General features: G+C 34.8%; 1 protein-coding gene across 7 annotated transcripts in view; it reads right to left on the reverse strand.

Moving 5' to 3' along the window:
* Window positions 1–604: 604 nt before the first annotated feature.
* Window positions 605–21,465, reverse strand: part of Ipk1 (Inositol phosphate kinase 1) — an 84,048-nt gene continuing 63,187 nt past the window's right edge. For all 7 annotated transcript variants that reach the window (XM_076785184.1, XM_076785187.1, XM_076785189.1 and 4 more), the window contains exons 3-8: window positions 21,226–21,430; window positions 7,025–7,224; window positions 5,768–6,184; window positions 4,365–4,571; window positions 3,354–3,742; window positions 605–1,935 (exon numbers count right to left, since the gene is read on the reverse strand). In XM_076785184.1, coding sequence (XP_076641299.1) covers window positions 1,722–1,935; window positions 3,354–3,742; window positions 4,365–4,571; window positions 5,768–6,184; window positions 7,025–7,224; window positions 21,226–21,430 — 1,632 coding nt within the window. In that variant the 3' untranslated portion in view covers window positions 605–1,721. The remainder of the gene's footprint in view (window positions 1,936–3,353; window positions 3,743–4,364; window positions 4,572–5,767; window positions 6,185–7,024; window positions 7,225–21,225; window positions 21,431–21,465) is intronic.

Below are 21,465 nucleotides of genomic sequence, written 5' to 3' on the forward strand. Positions count from 1 at the left end.
TATAAAACCTGAAATTTACTTACCCATAATCTACTTAATTATATGTTAAACGCGAAATTATTTTTTAATAATGTTTACAAAAAACGCACATTAAAATATATGTCATACATAGTTTATATGTCGTCCTGCCATTAATAGTTCGTCTTGATTTTGGTTTTAGGGGAAAGGATAATTTCCAGATAGAAAGTTAATAATTCAATTTATTATTTAACAGGGTATTGCATTTATATTGTACATGTACACATCAAAATTCACAGTACATTTGAAAACAGAAAATTGATTTTATATGTACATTAAATCACAGTGATTCGTAGCAATAGATCAATTAAATTAAATATTTAAATATTAAATATGTATGTCAATATTAAATTCATCTTATCAACTATAAATATAAATTTCTTGCCATTTATGATATTTAATGCAATATAAAAAATTTATAATGCATAGATTTTATTTTATTGTGCAAAAAATTTTGTTAGAAATAAGATAATTTAAGAAAATTTCAAAGTAAACAAAGAAATTTCAGTTTTTATATATTTCTAATTTCATAATTTTATAAAATTTCAAAGCAAATTTAAAACTAATCAATATTTTGGTCCTTTTTAAAAACAAAAGTGACATTTCATTTACCCTGCGAAAATACATAGAAAAGGAAATTTTACAGAAAAATTTATTCTTACATTTTAATTTTGTATGTATATTCTTCTCGTTAAATTCAATTTTTTTATTTTCTCGTTATAATATTCATTTTTATTATTCAAAAGCAGATTTACAATAGTAAATTTGCAATACAAATTTTAAAGTTGAAAATGCATTACAACATATATGAATACTACATTATGATTCCTTTCATATCAGAAAACTGTTTTCTTACAACATTATTTTAATATTTTCAATTCCTTCTTTGATATTCCAGGGAGTCGAGTTAAAATGTACCTACTATATGTATAATAAATATTTATCAATATAATATATATAAGTGATGTTAAAAACTTCTTTAATATACTCCGTTAATGCATATTTGTGGCTTATAGTGCAAATATAATTTTTTAAACATATAAAAAAATATTTAATGAACTCATCAAAATAAAAAGGAACAGGCAAATCATTTGCTTGCGTCATAAAAACTAGAAATCAATTCTAGTATTAATAGGATTCATTTTTTCATGTATATATACTTGTTACTCAACTTACTATTATTTGTCTGAATCATTTTTATCAAGAACCTCTATATGTATAGCACACAGTTTCAAGTCCACAGCCCTCGCAAATCAATAACTTAAATAATGTACTAAAGAAAACCAGCATAGATAATTCATCCAAAGTATTTCACTTATCATTATACTGTTGCTGGGAAAATTGTAAATATATATAATATTTAAAATATACGATCTACATAACGCACGTGGTTAAAAATTTCTAATATTGCTTTTATGCAAGACTTGAATCACGTAAAATGAGAAAAGTTAAACTCAAAACTTATTATTAGCTATAATTAAAGTACAGTTGTGGACGAGGCATAAAATAACTTCCTTTTTTTGCTTCACTATGTTTGTATAAACATAATTTACCAGTCTTTATTTCGATCTAAAGTTCTTTGTACTTAATATAGGAGATCAAATTTAATAATTGTTATTTATAAGTTCCAGCATTTTGGTTATTGTTTGATAACATTTTTCTGTGTAAAAGGAAGTGATTTATAGTACAATCAGCTATTATTGTTATATGTACAGTTTCTTCGGTGACTGATTCTTAAGCGCTAGATCTTCTTCCAAGATATTGATTACAGAGTTTAAAATATCCTCATCTCGTTGACGATGTTTCTCAATACAGTGAAGACCTTTAGGGTCTATATCCGAAATTCCAACATCACAGAGAAAACTGAGTCCATTGGAAAGTTTCAACACACCTTCATTTGGAGTAGACAAAGCATCTCTGCATAAACAGAATAAATAAATAAATAAGATGTACATTATAAATGATATATTACAAAGAATCAGCTTTAATTATTACGTAAAGAATATTATCTAGTGTAATATTCAATACCTCTGTTTATTAATTTGATATCGATATAATTTAATGGACTATCAAATTTAAGAAAAATATTGTAATTATATAATAGGAAAAAATTATTTTAAGCAAATCTTTTGTTAATTTTTGTTATTAAAAAAAACTAACCTACAAATATAATTTAAGGTGAAAATTGACAATAATTGTTTAGTTATGTATAGATAAAATAAAGAGTTTTTGAAAAAATTGAATGAGTCTTTATAATTTGCAAGTCAACTCCAACACTAATAAACGTCTTATAGTTTAGTTATTTATATGTCTTATATACATACATATAAATGTAGTGTATAGACACCATTTTCACAATTATATGAGTCGTAGAATTAGTGATATTTATACTCATACCATATAGGATGTTTTACCATACATATAACACAGATATACATAGACAGATATACATAAGATATGTACAGATGTTTACAAACCAATTCATGATATCAGGACAATTCTTTTTAGACTTCATGTTGTCATAGGACTTTTTATAATTCGCATAAAATCTATTATCAAGATATTATTTAAAATTTTGCAGCTAGTAAAAGTTGTAACGGTTTGAATTGTGCATAGTACAAAATTTTGAAAAATGTTTCGACCTAAATTACTCAGTTTAGTTAATAAGGATTATGGAAGCATATGGGAACTTTTTTATCTCTACTCTTTGTTACATATTCTTGTAGCCGGCATTTAATCGTTTTCAAAACACTATTTAAATGTGCATTTTGTACCGAACGAAGACAAAAAATAAAATTTCAGATCTTGTATGCTGCTGGTATTACATATATACAAGTGTTACCCGATGTACATCGCGGGGAGGTTACATTACATCGTGTAACTTACACGGTCGAACTTTGTTCATCATGGTGGTTCTAAAAAGAACCATTTGCGTGAATGCACGTGTGCAATACATGTAAAATCATCGGTACACAATTTATGTCCGCGTAGCCACAGAAATGTACGCACTTACATAAGAACCTGCTACTTTGTGGACATTGTGTCAATTTCGATACAGACACGACGACGCGACAAAATGCAAGATTAAACATTTTATTTTTTGACTTCGTTTGGTGCAAAATGCACATGTAAGTAATGTTTTCAAAACGTCTACATGTCCGCTACAAGAATAGGTAATGAAAAATAGAGGTTTCCTTTTACTTGTGACTGATATTATACTCTTACAACAAATCATTTTGTTTTCTTTTCTTTTTTAATAAATTTTACGAAAGTTTTAATTAATTACTTTCTGTATCAACTATTATAATGTAATAATATACTCTATTATTACTTACACATTTAATTCTTGAAATGCTATTAGTATTGAACAATCCCTCGCACATGTAAATAAGAGATAATTCTGTAAGTATAGTATATCTCTAGAGTTTATAAAAGGATCCATTTCTTCTTCACTGCAATATCCATTGCCTCGGTTATGTATCTTATCAGATTTATTACAAAATATGGTACTAGCTTCCAAGCACACAGGAACTAAATTTGATTTGGGCATACGAGAAACATTTTCAACATGGCTGTTATCTGCAATCCCTCCAATGTCTGACTTATAAATTTTTATTTCACCATGATTGTACTTGCTCTTTGCTCTGTTTGAAATCTGGATGCATTTGATACATGCTTTCAAGTGAGTTTCTTGCGAAGCTCTTGCGCTTTCTGTACCTGCTTTCTGTTAAACAAAATCAACACAAGATAAACGTTACAATGATTAAATGACATATATTTAGACATCTGCGTTTGTATTTGTACATATACAGTCAGTCCTATAATTGATGGCACACATTTTAAATCGGTATAACTGTTTTATAAATGGACTAAGCAACTTGACTTTTCCTGCCAAGCTAGATGGATTAGTTTACTAGATGATATGTAATGCAAATTTTGGAAAAATTGCATTTAGTCTTAATTACGAAAAAATAGTAAAAGTTGCTTTTCACAACTTTTCTATTTGGGCTTGGAACGAAAATTTCAAACATATGTATTGTAAATTCATAAACCAATTAATTAATTTCGATGAAATTTTCAGCATGCATATAACTTATATGAATCTACAAAAACGTTTTTGAAATTTTCGTTCCATGCCCAAATAGAAAAGTTGTGAAAAGCATCTTTTACTATTCTTTCGTAATTCAGAGTAAACGCAGTTTTACCAAAATTTTCATTACATATCATCTAGTAAACTAATCCATCTAGCTTGGCAGAAAAAGTGAAGTCGTCTGATCCATTTATAAAAAAATTATTCTGATTTATAGTGTGTGCTATCAATTATGAGACTATAAAAATTTACTTACCGGAGATTTACAATAAAGTTCCAGTTTATCCCGAAGCGCCTGTGTTTCTATTAAATTTTCATATACCATGTCGTCTTTTAGCCATGTTCGAAATTTTGAATATATATTGTAAACGTACTCTGCAGTAACAAACGGCACTTTTTGCATGTGCAAGATCCTCTCCAATACAGAATTATTTGGTAAAGTTTTGCCTTCCGAATTGCATTCCTGAACAATTATTATAATGGGTTTATATTTGTTTTAGTTTAACAATTTCCTTTACTATTTACATAAGAAGTATCCATTCGCCCATATAATTAATCGTGATTTCTTAATCGTTTAAAACAATTGCGATAGCGAATATGTATTTGAATTTGCTAAAAATTCACCTAAATTCTCTACGCATTTTGGAATTGAATATTTTGGCTCCGAATAAATCAATTTTAATTAAAGGCCAATATGTTAATAACACCTCTGATTAACCCCGTTAACAAAATGCTGTTTCGAGCAAATTGTGCGCAATGTTTGTATCATGCTTTGTGAGCAAAAGATTTGTCCATTTGGTACCAAACCCCGTTTGTAGCAGAATTTGGTCCCTATTTTGTATGAATTTGGCACCAAAACTTGTCGACAAATTCCTAGCCAAATGCGAAAACAGATGGATCGGAATTTGAGTGTAAAATTTGGAGACAAAATTCCACGCCAAATTGGGGCCTAATCTTGGCGTCGTTATAGAGGGCAAGTCGGTCGCACTAACAGCGGACCTAACATTGCTCTAAGAGTAAATATCGGGCAAAATCGGAGTAAACCTTGTTTTGGGAGGTAAAACGGAATTTTATTTAAACTTCTAAATTATATAATTTTAAAGTTTCATGTATTTTCAATAATTTAATTCCGTTTTCCCTCCTACAGAAAGGTGTACTCCGATTTTGCCCGATATTTTCTCTTAGAGCAAGGTTAGGTCCGCTCTTAGTGCGACCGACCTGCCCTCTATAACGAAGCCAATGTTTGGCCTCAATTTGGTCTTGATGTGGCACGGGATTTTAGCTGCAAACTTTGCACTCAAATACCGAGCCTAACGCGAAAACAGATGGATCCGAATTTGTAGAAAAATTTTGATGGCAAATTCATAACAAATTGCTTACTGGATATATTCACACTGATTAATAAATATTTCAATTTCTTTTTTCCGATCAGTAGAAAGGCCGGAATCATGGCAATCGTCGATCCATGTTTTTCAAAAGATAGAACTTGTACAATTTTTATTATTTTTACTTAAAACAAAATCGCACTCCAAATGTCTAAAAGGTTTAAACGTTTTTCTGAAAAAAATCCTAAAAATTCGTGCGAAAACGACCTCGAAAACCAGAATATCAGTTTAAGCCTGAATGTATTATACAAATAATGACTGTGACGTCCGTTACCTCGCCAGTAAAGTATAGAAGTTTCTTTGCCTTTGCAGCTATGTGTGCGTTAATATAAGCGACTGGCTCAAAGTCCTGTGTAGTAGACGTGCATAATTCGTATGCAGGAGATGGCTTGAGTCCTTCTTGAGCAAACGGATGGAGAAGAGCAGCGCAGATCAAATCGCAGAATTCGTCAATGTATTCTTCTTTCGTATTACTGGACCCGGAATTGCGAAACCATTCCGCCAGAACATTTTCGAGATCCTTTGAAGATGATTCTTGACTGTAAACAACCATACCGTCCTTAAATATTTTGAAATTGTTTTGTGGAGATGCTATTAGTCCTTTTAAAGCCGATTTCATTCGTTCTTGTACTCCGGAGAAAAGGTCTAATGGACAATAGGAACTGCGAGCTTCTATCACTTTTTTCTTCAGCTGAAAACACAAAAATTTGTGAATTACAACTCCTAATGTTTACTTAACGTTATGCTATGGACGTGATATAAGAAAAACTTTTGTACCTATTCTCCTGAACAAAAAGACAACACCAAAGTTAAAATTTAAATTCAAGGATAATTCAAACCCAAAGTCATTTAAAATTTGCTGCAAAATATGAATAATCATGGTTACGAAGAGGAGCAATAGACAACTTCTCACATTTTTTGCTCGTGAAAGACGAACCATTTTGTACGGTGTATCAAACTCCTGTCTTACGATTTGTTTATTTCTATGCAAGAGCATAAACTTGTTGGGAAAACATACTTCGTGTATATGCGTAATATCACGTTCGCTACCAGCGTCATAGACGCACTGATATCCAATGAGGGTCCAGCATCACATATGTGCAGCGCCAAATAATTTTTGTTTTCTCTGTGTAATCAGATGACGTATGTTCTGGAACCTGGCGAATAAATTTTGTGGAAACTCGAAAACAAAGTCACGTCATGGGCTGAAATTGGAATTTCTTCTCCACGGACTTCTCAACTGGTAGCGAATGTGATATTTTTAATATCACCTTTCTTTTTTTTTGAGACAGCTAGAATATAGTCATAATTAAAGATGGCTAAGTGAAATACTAAGCAGTGAAGACATCAGAAGAATTTAAGGACATATTTGCATTATTTTCAGTTTATTAAAACTATTAAACGAAGAAATACATTTTTACTTAAATCCTGTTTCCTACAACCGACACAAAAAATATTTATTTTGCATAAAAATCCGCAGTCTAGTCATAACTGTTGACTAATTAATTTACATATTAAAGTATAACATTACCTTATGATACTGCATCAAACAGTACGGGCATTTTTGGAACTTGCGATTGTCGTCTCTTAGGTGCCCTTGTTTCGGTTTGATTTCGACACAGAACGTTTTGTTGCTTCGAAATAGATCCACATTGCTTTTTGTTTGAAGAAAAGTGTAATCTGGGTATTTCGTGGCGTAAATCTCGGTGATTTTCTTGTTTCGCCGTTTCTCTGTAAACAAGGAAAAATTGGAGGTAGGAAAAGTGTCTCGCAACTAAAATAAAACATTTAAAAATGAATTTTTCAGTAATAAAATATTTTTTATATATGTGTTTAATACGCAAATAGCAATTTGCTATGAATTTGCTACCAAAACTTGTCTACAAATTCCGACCCATCTGTTTCCGAATTAAGCTTGATATTTGAGTGCAAAGTTTGCAGGCGCAATTCCATGCCAAATCTATGCAAATCCTTGCCCTCGTGAAGAGGGCAGGTCAGTCGCACTAAGGGCGAACCTAACCTTGCTCTAAAAGTAAATATCGCGCAAAATCAGAATAAACCTTGCTGTAGAAGGCAAAAAGGGAATTACATGATTCAAAATACATGAAACTTACAATTATATAATTTAGAAGTTTAAATAAAATGGCGTTCTTTCCTACAGCAAGGTTTACTCCGATTTTGTCCGATATTCTTCACGAGCGAAAGGTTTGGCATGGAACTTTGATGGATTTGCGTACTTTGCACGCAAATACCGAGCCATCTATTCTCGCACTAGGCTCGGAATATGTAGACAAATTATGGTGGCAAATTCATAGCAAATTCTGCCCCAAGCATGGCCTTGGTACCAAAATGACCGCTTTTTGTTCGCAAAGTACGATTACAAACATTCATCAATATTTGCTCGAAGCAGGTTTGGCTAACTGGGTATATTCTTATGAAAGCTTGTCTTGAGTCTGCTGTCTAAGAATATTAAATTCTATCTAATACAGTATAAAAAGTAAAGTCGATAGATGTATATGTATGTAGTGTTATTTTCGGACAACAAACCGACCGATTAAAGTCATATTACTTGTAGAACGACTTGATATTTCAAGTGTTATATACAGGTCATACATATTTGACTGCACCAGTCACGAGTGACCCTCGTCATACTCGATGAGTTAATAGGCAGCTTTCATTGCATTACAGCGTGTCGTGCATTTGTTCGACCTTAAAAAAGATGAGTCACGTGACTATCACTGATATGAAAATTAAATTCGTCGTTGTTTCCGTTCAAGGGTAGACTTTGGTCAGCCCTTTGCACTTAACCAGCACGTTACGTTCGCGTACCGAGTTTCCCGTACACTCCTGCATGTTCCCAAGAACATATTTGTCAAAAGTGTTAACTTTTCTTATTACTGATTTTGAAAAACTATCATTCTTTGAAAATATTCTACAAACAGTCGGGCAAATATTTGTCGTGCAACCCTATCAACAAAAATGTGTTCCAACACGACCTAATTGCAAGAATTCATAGGAGCAAACCTTTTTTATATTGTAGCACCACTCCATTAGTAAATGCATACAAGGTGTCCGAAACATCAACGCGCAACGTTCGTTCGCATTCACTGGGTCCGTGTTTGCATACTCTTCGTTTTGAGTTTGAAAATAAACATTCCTTCGGCGATTCTGTTGCGAAAATATCCCTGACTGCCGGACGTGATCATTTTCTAAAAATAAGTAACTGGAGAGTTGCCCTGGAGGACATAAGGAGAGAAAGTGTATGGAAAAGGGACACGCGAGTGCAACAAGTGCAACGCGCGGATATTTCCATAGAATTGCTTCAAATTCTTCTGTATACAGTATTTACTATACAGCCAAAAAACACGAGATAGATCGTGTGACGATTTTAGTGATTGCAACTCCTGTATTTTCAATTTCAACTATAGAGGGAGCGCATATACAATTGTACATTTAAATGTTTAAAGAGTACTATGTAGAAGCGACTATTTTTCATTATTCAAATGTATAATTGTATATGAGCGCCCTCTATCGTAGAAATTGAAATTGTAGACATTGCAAATTGACTAGCGAGTCACTAAAATCGTCGATAGATGGTATCTGATGAAAATCTGCTGCTAGCAGACTCTGCTACCAATATTGCGCTAGGTTGCGGAAACAGATGGATATGGAGTTGGTCCGCTAGTCTCTCACTAATCCAGCGGAAATTTGCTTACTGGTTACATACGTATTCGAACGCTAAATAGTCAAAGATTCTACGTGATTTGAGAATTGTAAACATCTACACAAGATCCTAACTTTCTGAGGTGTATTAACCGACAATTGCAATAAATAATATGAATAATATTACAACAACTCTATTCTGTTGCCAGGTACAATAATGTCCTAGTGCGGATCTGTCCAAGTAAGTCTTTCACCTTCTTCAGAGCTCACGAGTTTGACGATCAGATACGATAAGCCAAAGCCATAAAAGAGGTAGGATCGTAACTATCTGTGAGTTTCTGATCGCGTAGAGATCGAACGATGACAATATCCGAGATAGCGCCTTGCTTACAGTGCCTGATCTTATCACAAGGGTAAATATGTATGTAAGACTATAAGCTCTTATTGTTAGCTCTCCAAAACTAAACTGCACCAGCAGCAGATGATACTGCGCGGGTTTGGATCAGCATTTTACCATCAACATTCCTTCCTTTTCGTCGACTGTCTTACCGAAGGTCTCGACACGAGAAGACTTTGATCTTAGGACACCATCAGAACTAGGCTATTGAGATGCTTGGATCCTGGTGACTCTACAACACCAATCATTCCCGTTTTTCATTATTCAGGAGGCACAGCACTATCGAATAGCGAAAATCAGTGATTTCTTCTGATTGTGAGCTGGATTGCTTCGATACGATTTGACAGGTATTAACGATCGCAGATTTGTTGTTTTTAGTAAACGCTTCAATAACGAACGCACGATAGGTACTCGGCCAAGATATGGTATCAACTGAAAATGGTAAAATCGCTAAGTCGCTTATGCCCGGGGAACCAAATTCTTTGGCCGCTATGGGCGATAGCTGAACGGGACTGCTGTATACTTAGTGCCACGTAAGGAGGAACCTATCTCGCGCATGTCGTTGTGGGTTAGCCTTGCTGTAAAGTTTCAATTCCCCCACTTGATCACCCACTACGTCATGAATATTCATATACCGGGAAACAAGTAATTTATAATTGGTCTCGTCTTAACCCCTCAAATCATATCTCTCTGAACGCTACGAACACACGGAATTATCAACAACTAGCGTTTCGACGCAGAAGAGATGCGCGGTCGTAGAAGCGCGAGTGGGGGACTAGCCAATGAACGAGTCCCGTTGGTGTCATATGCGCAGTAAAGTTATAAATTCGTCCTCCGCCAGGTTCCTTCTTACGTGGCACCAAGTATAAGCTCTAGACCAGAGCTGCCCAACATGCCTATTACAAGCGGGAAAAGGCATCCGCTGATGCCTGAGGCACAGGTACGGGCAAAGCTAGGGGTAAGTGACTTAGCGTAGTGAGGGCAGGCCGTAGCACAGACGTAGTTGGCCTCGTAGCTGTGACAATGCGTGTGACAACACATGCAGTGTTGCCCGCAGGGGCGTGGCTTCGTGCCCGCCGTTCTGTGTATGCCCAGGGCAAGAAAATCGCTGCCCGTACGGGCAGACGCTGCACAGCTCTGCTCTAGACTCCAGACCAGTCACATCTAAATGGAACTTTCGCGAATCAGAGTTCTTTTTAAGTTTCGCGAATCAGGCAGCAAGTCGTGCAAAGAGTCAAGGCCATAAAAGAGTGGGGAGATATGGATTTGTGGGAGTAAAATACGTCGTGGGAATTAGATTATGCGGGGATTGTGCGGTAATGGGATGCATGACATGGACTCACCCACAAAACCCCACTACGACACCTTAGCTCTGTTAGGACGTGATTTCACTAGTTTGAGATTTTTGGCACATGGCTCGCCAGAAGTGGCGCGTACGAACAGTGGTTCGGACAGGCCTGTCCCGACAATTTCTGCTTGTAATCGAAATGCAATGTGGTCTGCATGGCGGAATTAGATGGCTGAAGCATGACGCACTTACAGGTGCACGACGTAGTACCCCGCGGATGATGGGACTTGAAATTGATATTATCACGACGCTAGCGATTAATATCTCGTCAACGATAACGTTGTTATACCTGTTGCCCGCTTGTAAACGACTCAATAATTTCAAGGAACCGAAAATCTTCTGTGAAAATCAATTATTTTCAAAGCCAAGTTGAAACCAATCGTGACAGGAAATCGATCTACGTATGTCGGAATTATGAGGTGAACTGAGAGAAGTAAATTTGTTGGAAACCGATTAAATATAAATGCTAAATAAGACCTATGTCGCTGTCACTTATGTAAAATATGATAAAATCAATTTTAAATAAAGGAAACAAGCTAAGGCGAGCGAGGTGAAATGTGAGAATTAAAGTACACTAACAATTAGAAGGAAGAAAGTGGGCATTAACTCTAACTCTTTGGAAACAGCGTAGAACCTTAATAAATAAAATATTTACACCGAGACTTGCTTCTATTTATTAGTGCAAAGCTACTATTAAAAAATCATGAACATTCTATTATTCGTTTTCATTTTCACAAAATTTATAGAAAATATAAAGAGAAACTTTTCATTACTTTTTTAACTTTTCATTTAAACTTTCTTATTATTATTGACCTATCGAAATTGTTAAATGCGAAAATAATATATATATATAGAAAGCTTTGTATTAAACATATACAATATGTATAGTGTAGAGTTTATAATTTATTCATTTTCTTGTTTTTCTCACAATGCTAATGATTATACAATAATTTCACTTTATTTTGAAAAGGACTGTTAAAATGTTTGCATGAGTACTCGGCTTGAACAAAGAAGTGGTAGAAGGATTACACAGGATGCATGGTCGGTTGATTCGAAGGGTTACCGGAAAAATGTTAAACACCCTCCCTTCCAACTTTCTCTTGTGTGGCAAGCGGTAACCGTATTACTTGTTTCAAAAATAAATAAATTTTATTTCGTTGGTCTCTTTATTGATGGATGGAGTATGGTCACACTAAAGAAGATTAAAATTAATAATAGATTTAAAAAACAGCGTAAGCAAAGTGATTAGATATTCAGGAGTTCATTTAAAACAATTTTAAACGAACGAAGTTAACACAAGAAGTAATGATTTCGGAATATGTATGTATTTCCAAAACTTTCGTTGCCTGAATTGTATTTATTATTAATCTTCCAATCTTTTTACTTTCATAAACGTTCTTTAACTTTCTTTTTGTTTTCGTACATTATTTGTATAACTGAATGAACATGATCGATACCCCTGAACTTTATTCCATTTGCGCGTTTTTACCGTTTTGTGTTTGCTACGTTTTATACCACGGAACAGAAAATCAATATTATGGAGAACATTGTCCGTGGCAGCTGACAGCCTAGTAGCTCATGTTTAGACACGATTTCCTTCGATAAGGTAGTCGTTAGACAGTCTGGGGACGAAAGTTTCGGATTTCGTTTTCCTGTCTACCAGAGCTTCCTGAGAAAATAATGGCGGACTCGTATGCCGATAGTTTGAGAGCTTCTCTACAGAGCTTCTCTCTGTGCTTGAATGTCAAGTAAAAGTCAACAATGCTGTGTGCTACTCTCTCCCAAGGGATGTCAGTTAAATATTCGGTCGAATTTCCGTAGCATATTGCATGATTTTAGTGGAAGACCAAAAGTAAGTTTTATTATTATAAAAATATTTTTTAAAACATAATTTCTAGGATCATATGAATATCTGTGAACGTACTCGGCATACAAAGTTGGAAAAAGAGGAGACAGTGATGAACGATTCATTTTTGACCCATGGTTCCTTTGAGAAGTTTGTTTCTCTCGATGAGTAGAACACGATACAATCATAAAATAAAAGACCTTGAAAAAGTCGATCAATTTTACAACAAACTTTTTTTTACAGATCTTCGTCGATCCTAATGTGTAGAATCACTCTGTAACGGTTTTTACACATAATTTCTTGACACCCTGTACATGGCATATAAAAGACAGAACCATTTGCTTCCGCCAACTATTTGATAGAGTTACTGCTCCGTAGAGTTGCGTGGGAAATCTTGTATTATGTATACTGTGCAACGGGAATAACATAATAACCTTTTCCGAAAGTGTGACTTAAATAAAAGGTGTAGAGGCATTATACGCAAACAATCACCGAGTGGGTTATATTATCCTCCGACTACGTGTAGCGTTCACAGAATTGCGACAGCACGAGTTTCTGCAATTTCAAACATACGAGTACCAAGAAACAATATAAATTACAACGCCAGTCCTCTGATCCCAGTTAAAAGGTCATGAGTCATGAGAAACGAGAGTGAGTACAAAACTCTTTGCTCTCCTTTAAATATAAATCTTGCGTAATGCTATGCCTCCGACTGTTATGTTCCAAACTAAACACGGAAATCATCCACTGGACTGTAATTAGTCGAGCAAAGGCATTAGATGATTTTACCGTATACAACAGTAAAAAGTAATGCTTGGGAAAAATTTGAAATTCCGGAAAATCATTCGATTTAATGAGGTGCTTTATTAACATTTAATACACGGTTGAATATAGTTTTATATTATTCGCGCAGACACAGAACGCATTCGTTGGGCATCGACCAGATGAATAATCTAACGACGCTGATATAATTTCGAGAATAAATTAGACTTTGTAAAAATCAGAATTAGGAGGAATTTCATTTCATTATACATATTTAGAACTACTTGAGGTAAAAATAAAGTTCATTAATAGTAATCAGAATGCTCTCTTGCAGTTTATGAATTTGCAAATATGTACCTAATACATATAAATACAGAAAAATTCGAAATGTATTTATGAATTATATATTTATTATTTAAATGATTATTTATTATTATTATTTATTTAAACCATTGTTTAAATAATAAACATTTATTTATTTAAACCATTGTTTAAATAATAAACATTTATTTATTTAAACAATAGTTTATAACATAACAGTAAAAATTTATTCATTTAAACAATTGTTTAAATAATAAACATTTATTTATTTAGTAAACGAACTCAGTCCCTCTACACTATAAATTCGGCATTCGTGCACCACTACGCCAAATTATTTATTATCTGTCTTTCTCTAAAAGCCAAATAAGAAATAAAATTTTATTTGCAAATAAGAAATAATAAATAAATTATTTGTGGATTTATTTAAATGATTTTTTAACTAAATAAAAAGTTAATTACTGTTTGCAAATGGAATATTAATTTAATTTGTAATTTGTTATTTATTATTTAAAATAAAATTTGCCCGACTCTGTGTATTGTACTCGTTATAATACAAAGACGTATCATTAAAACTAATTGTAAAAAAGATTCACAAATTGTTTAAAAAATTTTTATCGCGAAGACGCTCGCTGTTTAATAACAATTTACGTTAAGCCTCAACAACCGATAATTAATAGTTCCAGCAACTAAACTACGGCGAACTATTGATAAACGAAGTCTACGTTCCTCATTAAGGGGAGCCAATTTGGGCTTCCTGTATAGCGTGTTTTCTTCGTAACCTGAGCGGTTTCCATTCTTCGCGAACGGTTTCTCATATCGTTCTAATTTCTTCCTGTCAGCCAGACGTGTATCTTGTAGAAGCAGGTTTCTCGTACATCATGCAGGTTTCGAAATCCCAGGTTCCATCAGTCGAAAGATTCTGTCCGTGGGATCTGTTTTCCTGTACTGTTACGAAGACGGAAAGCAACTTGTTGAGTTGCTCGCGTAAGAAACTCTGGAACTTGTTGTCAATTTCTCGTTTTTATCTTATATACTCAGTAGTAAAACAATTTATCTTATTTAGTTTATTTCTCTTCGTGAACAATGCCCGCAGGTGACAAAGCGTTTTTTAAACTAATTAACAATATGAGAATTCATTTAAATATAGGCATATTACACAACTATAATTAATAAAATTGTGTGAAACGGGTAGGCAATGCCCACAACCAGACTGATACGAGTATGCATAATCACATTAATATTTTCTTCATAAGGTTCAATTTTTAAAGAATCAAGTTTCGTCCTTGTGTTTAAATTTTTGTTCATATTAGTATTAAAAAACCGCAAAACCGATTTGGAATCTTATATTTTGAATAATTTAACATCGTTTTAGGTTTGCGCTGAATATTTTAGATGACATCAATATCGTAAAACGGATTGGTTATTAGCATAAGGATGCATTTTACAGTTGGAAAATAATTAGGAAAGAAATATAGGAAATCGTAGGTATGTAGACTGTTCAGTGCAGAAAAATATGATCCTGTAAAGTATGTAATATGGTTTTGTGGCAACCGGCCCCGACTCCGATGTTCATCAGTCTGAATCGTGCTGTTTTTCACTAACAACTTTCGCGCACTCCACTCAGCCACAGCTGCAAAACAACCGCTGCACTCTTATTCGCCACCCCCACTCTTAATTAAGCTCTTAGAGGCTAATGGTCATCTCATAAGTAATTCCGCCAGCTGTCTGCGTAAAGCATTAATACTAATACATTAATACTATTTACCTCATATTCAAGAAATATGTATCTAATTTTGTTCATCGAAAAATATGTGGTACAAAGGAAAAGATACACTTAATTTTTGATCACTAAAGGTTGTAGATAAATAAAAATTTTGGGCTGAACTTCACTTACGGGACCCAGAAATTTTAAAATTTCTTTTATATGAAACTGTAGATTTTGACGAGAAAATGTTAAAAATCCGAGTTTTAATATTAGGAAGTCACCGTTTCAAAAGTTATACGCGTGTAAAGTTGACCGAATTCAAGCGTTTCTGACAGGTAACAGCGCCGCCATATTAGTATGTAAGACGCTCGTCGTCTAACGATCGAAGTCGCTAGATGGCAACACAAGCACGCGATGCTGTCGATTGTTGGTGATTGCAATAAAAAAAAAATATATACCAAAAAAAATGAACAAAAGAAGCAGATTTACAGATATCGCGCAACTGTTTAAGTTTAAGAGATAAACGTTGTTAGAGAAGTAAGAGTAGACGCTAATAGCGATTTTTTCTGTCGTCAGCAACCGACGGTATCTTCGAGCTTCCGGACAGGCGATTAATTATTTGGGAAAGAGGATGATCCGCGAGAAAAGGATATTCAAGTGACCTCGTCTGGCAAAAAGAAGTGCTTCAATAGGCCGTGCATCAGCTTTCCCGAAGGTGAGCTCGACGGATGTTGCCCTGGGGGTCATGCCCTTTTCGTAGGAGTGACTGATCGCACGTGTGTTTCTCCGTGGAATCGTGTGAACACTGTGAACGTCTCTGCGGAGCCTGTGGAACCTGTGGAGCCTGTGGAGGTACGAACAAGTACGGCGCTGGCTTGATGTGTTCTCGAGAGTGTCTGGCGACGTCGTCATCTTTTCGAGAGCGTACAGCTGCAGTTGCCGTGTGGGCTGACAATGAATAGCCACCACGACATGCATGCTGTAAATTTTTCTTGGCTCCCGAATGTTGACCGTTTAATCTTTACGCGGCCATTTCCGTTCGCATGCGAGGCACCGTTATGCTTTAAAGAGAAATGTCTGTTTCGCAAATATCTCTTTTATCTCTCGAACTTTTCATTCGATTTCTCCTTTTCAAATTCTGCTAACAAAGGGAGGCCGCCAGATAATTACTTGTTTCCTCGTGAGTGTACAGGATAACGAGCGCATGCAAGCCATTGCAAGCTGAAGAACATTAATCGCATATGATATCAGTCCTTTTTCTAGGTCTACAGATTGGTGTTCGTTTTTAGTTAACGCTCCTCAGAGATAGTTGCATGAAAGAGCCTGTAATAATATTTCACCTATTTTTATTTTACAATTTAAAATAACAAATTATGCTCGATTTATAATGTGATATTTTAAAGAAATACGTACATCCCGCAACACAGACAAAAAGATGTCAGTCGTTTTACAGTATGTAAAAATAGTAGATGGTACTTATTATGTATTTTGTTTTACTTTGGCACAAAATGAAGGTAAATTCAACGTCTAATTGCAAGTTGTGCCTTCTGGGCCAATAAAAAAGGTATAAGTTTCATACATCTACAGTGTTGTAATTTGTCAAGACGAATATTAGTTACCATAAAGAGTGATCCAAACATGAGGAGTTTTTCGTCCATTTTGGGACCCTCGAATTTAAGTCTAATTTTTGTACCAAATGATTTATTTATGTCAAGTTTTGTTTATGATGAGTTTATATCAAGCTATGAATTACTGCAGATTTTTTAATTGAGTTCACAATCAGGTTTTGTGATATCACAGATTAAAGCTCATTAATGCGTCATATGAAAAACTGTATCCAGGCTTCTCCAAATTTTAATAACGAATTTGAATAAGAATTTTCTTATTTGAATATTAATTAATATTTTTATTTTGATGAAACATTGATTATTCGTAATCATTAAATGTTCGTAACATACACAAACATCATGGAAATTGGAAGTCCATTGTGTATTAGAGAAAGTGATGGGAAAGTGTAGGCCCCAATATGTGTTGATACGGCCCTGTAAACGGATAGAAGGGGGTCGCAGGGGAACGCGGAGCGGTCGCAGCGGGGAATGGGTAGTCTGTAGAGCAGGGGTTCCCAAAGTTTTACCTAGGTGGGTCAAATGGTATATTCCAAAATATTTGGAGGGTCATAAAGAAAAAAAGGTAAAAAGTTAGACATGAGGGAAATACTAATTTTATGAGATAATCGTTCTTTATTTATGACAATAATTACTTCTTATTACGAACTGTTTATTAACACATTTCAAAAGTATAATTAGCAGGCCGCACTTTGGGAACCCCTGCTGTAGAGGTAGAGTCATGCCTGGGTATGCTGTCAAGCATGGCGTTAGATCGTTTATACTGTGTCTATAGAATGCATCATATGTACTTTAGTATATAAGTTTAGTGTATAAGTGTACAATAATAAATAAATTAGTGTTAAGGGAAAGTATACATACATGAAATCCCGATACCGCAGCGAGAAACACCATAGTATTTTTATATGGCTTGATAAAGGCAAAGTCGGACGAGAAGCCATAATAGGAATATTATTGTATATGTGAAAGTGGTGCTCGGACGAATTCTAAAATCAAAGGACTGAAAGGGGCACATTTTTGGGTCACTCTTTATAACACGTTTGAAACAGTTCTTGATTTTTAATTGCTTTTTGTTGGTTTAATCAAATTATACGAAAGCTCTATCTGCTTATTGCAGCACCCTCATCAATTGTTCACCCAGCTGTCGAGGAATTGTTATTCGACAAATCGTTAACTAGATTTGTATTTCTCTCGTATCGCGAATTTTGAAACAGTTTTCAGACTTTTGTTGCTTTAGAGAATCTATTAATAAAAGCCAAACATATTTGATCAAAATTGTTTAGTTAAAAATAGTTGAAAATAGTAGAAAAACGCATTTCTTCTCAGCTTTTGGTTTATAATTGTAACAAATCAAAATATTCTTGAACCGTTTCTCAGCATGCACGACGTAACTCTGCAAAACATATTTTTTCAATTGTCATTAAAGGCTCGGATAAAAAAAAAGTGGTAAAGAACAACCGTTACTATTTTCTTCGTAATTCAGATCAAATACAATTTTTTCGAAAATTTTGTATACATCAGCTGGCAAACTAATACTTCCAATATCTCAAAAATAAGCTCAAGTCAACTGGCCAAAAGTTTGGAATCGCTGCGTAAATTCAGAGAAACAGGATATTTATAAGAAAAACAGAATGCCTTTAGAGTAACCAAGGAAGATTCTTTTTGTCAAAAAACTTACGAGTAGTATGTTTCACATTTTATATTATCTTTGTTTTGTATCAAGAAATGTGTATTTTTCGTCAAATTGCTCTTTCATTAAAAAACTGCCTTTATTTTTAACGACAGCCTGGCAGTACATGATGTTATCCTCGAAGAAGTTAAAGAACAGAGTATGTGAATACCATTAATATCAGTGTCCATTTCCATAATACGCTCGTTGGAAAATCAACGTGTGCTAAGAACATAAAAAAAAATACACCTCTCCTTATCCTAAACGTAATTGTACTTTCATACATTTCCATCTGGAATCCGGTTGCGTCGCTGTTTTTATAATGAGAATGGTTTTGTTATCTGATCGATAGCTCGACGTTCCGGCTGGAAAGTCATCCAGGCGGTGCAGATTTATCTGGTAAGAATCGTGATATCATTTTGTTAGGTCAATCTGGACACCAGAAAGATCCAGTTCAGAAACTCGGGACGGTCACGCTCCGTTCCAATCTTGCGAGTTACAGTCCATGCGAACAATGCGGCGCAATATTATTGTTATCGCAATTGGAAATGTATAGAGGAGAAGAACCGTGACCCCCTAGGTGAGAATCCATCGCGATCACTCCAAGAATAAATATGCAAACCATGCTGAATATTTTCAGTCCCGTGACGATCCGAGAGAGGCTCCCAATTGATTCAGAGTGGCCAACTTCGAATTTCCGAAACTCACTAAAACTTTCTATACAGAATGGAACATTCTGTAGTGTAAATGTAGATAATTTAAAACATCCTGTATAAGGTATGTTTAAAATGTTCGAGGACGTCATGTGGAAAACGCGATAGATAAGGTAGCTCCTAGGATTACCTCAGCGTCATTTCAAAGACGTATGCTGAACTTGTTTTTTGTCTCTGTACTTTCATAATATCAAAACAAAAATATGGAATTCTATTTAAACAGCATGAAGTGACCTTGAAATAACCTTGAAAAAATAAAGGTAATATTTTTTGTCACAGTGACATTCTATATAGAAAATTATGATAAAAGTCTCTCAAACAAAGGAGTCAATGTTTCAAAGACAATGTTTCTTGATATTATATTTCTTGACGTGAAGTATTACAATAAATTAAATCAAAAATTCGAATTATTTTGTTTTGTGATGATACATTTTTGGCTTTTGTCTACGTTGAAGCGGTGAAAACTGCTAAGGTCGACAATTATTTATGGGGTTGATAATATATTTTAAAAATATTTTCAAAATGAAATTACTTCCGGCGAATGATTCTTTTGTAAAATATCCAAATTTTTCTATAAAAATCTAGTAAGTAGCACCAAATAATTGTTATTTTTTTAAAATTTGATAAAAAAAAATATATATCAAATATTTATGCAAGTTCACGTTAAATGCGTATTAAATAAAGGGGATGTCAATTAATGATAAATTAATGTCATTCCGAAAATATATTTGGAGTCGTTCGACTGCATAGATTTTTCATTTCACCCGGACAGAGAAGTGGAATCGACGAAAGAACAAAGAAATTTTAGCAAAAATTTCAGGCGAACGCGGATTTTCGTTGGTTCCGATATCACCCCTCGGCCGACAGATGCTGCCTGTCGGAATTTATCCCTGTAATCGAGTTTCGCGAAATATTCGAATTTTACGGGCAGAACTGAAGTGAAACAGCTATTGCCCGGATGAGATTTCATCGGCACCGGCATCGGAGCATGAGAAACCTTAGGGTGACGGAAAGTCTCAGCGCTTGCAAACCTTGCATTTTTCTTTCAGAAGAAAAGGTGCAGCCAGCAGGTGGACGCACGGGAAAAAAGGTCGAGCTACCTGAGCGGTCAACGAAAGTTGGGTGGCTGTACAGACACGAAACTTGTTACCTTGGCCTAACACCTGTCGTGAACAATTAAGTTCACCGGCGGACATCTGCGCCTATGCACGGCTGTGCAATAAACCCTCGCACGGTGCGTTTTGTAGTACGGGTAGTGCAGGTCGAAGAATTTAGTCACATTTTAGTAAAAGATCAATTTTCTCAAATCCAGAACTAATGGATTTCTACCTATTGCTTCCTACATATGCTGGGTGTTTCATTTCAAGCGACCACCTCGAATATCTTTGAAAGTATTATTGATATCGACAAATGTTTCAAACAAAAGTTATACCTACTGTTGTTAACTAGCGACAATTCGACAACATTATATCTAGTCGTATACATTGTTAATTTGTTATGAACAAAATTATAATGCGGTAAAATAAAAATGTTGTGGGGTCCGAATATTAAAGTTACTCACTGTAATTCCAAAGTACACGTTAGGAATGACGAATAGCAGTGAAACAAAAAAAACCTTGAGAAAAGGAGGGTTATGGTTTTTATGTGAGCCCGTGTGAGAAATTTGGTGGGTGAAGGCTTTACCTGGGCGGTGCGTTTGAATGGCTTCCGAAAGTCTGGCAATGTCTTTCACGTCGCACCGAAGAATCTCAGGGATCTGCGTGTACCGGCCCAAAAAACAGGAAGCGACGCTCCTCACGAATTCCACTTCTCGTTCAGCTCGTTGTTTGCCGCCATCCGGTGGAACATCGTCCGGCAACGACTTCCGGAATCGAATTACCTTGTGCTCCTGAAACGCAGAGGAACAAAAACGTAAGCGAAAGG

Source organism: Halictus rubicundus, chromosome 3 (genome assembly GCF_050948215.1).
Source record: "Halictus rubicundus isolate RS-2024b chromosome 3, iyHalRubi1_principal, whole genome shotgun sequence".
In the NCBI taxonomy this organism is placed as follows: Eukaryota; Metazoa; Arthropoda; class Insecta; order Hymenoptera; family Halictidae; genus Halictus; species Halictus rubicundus.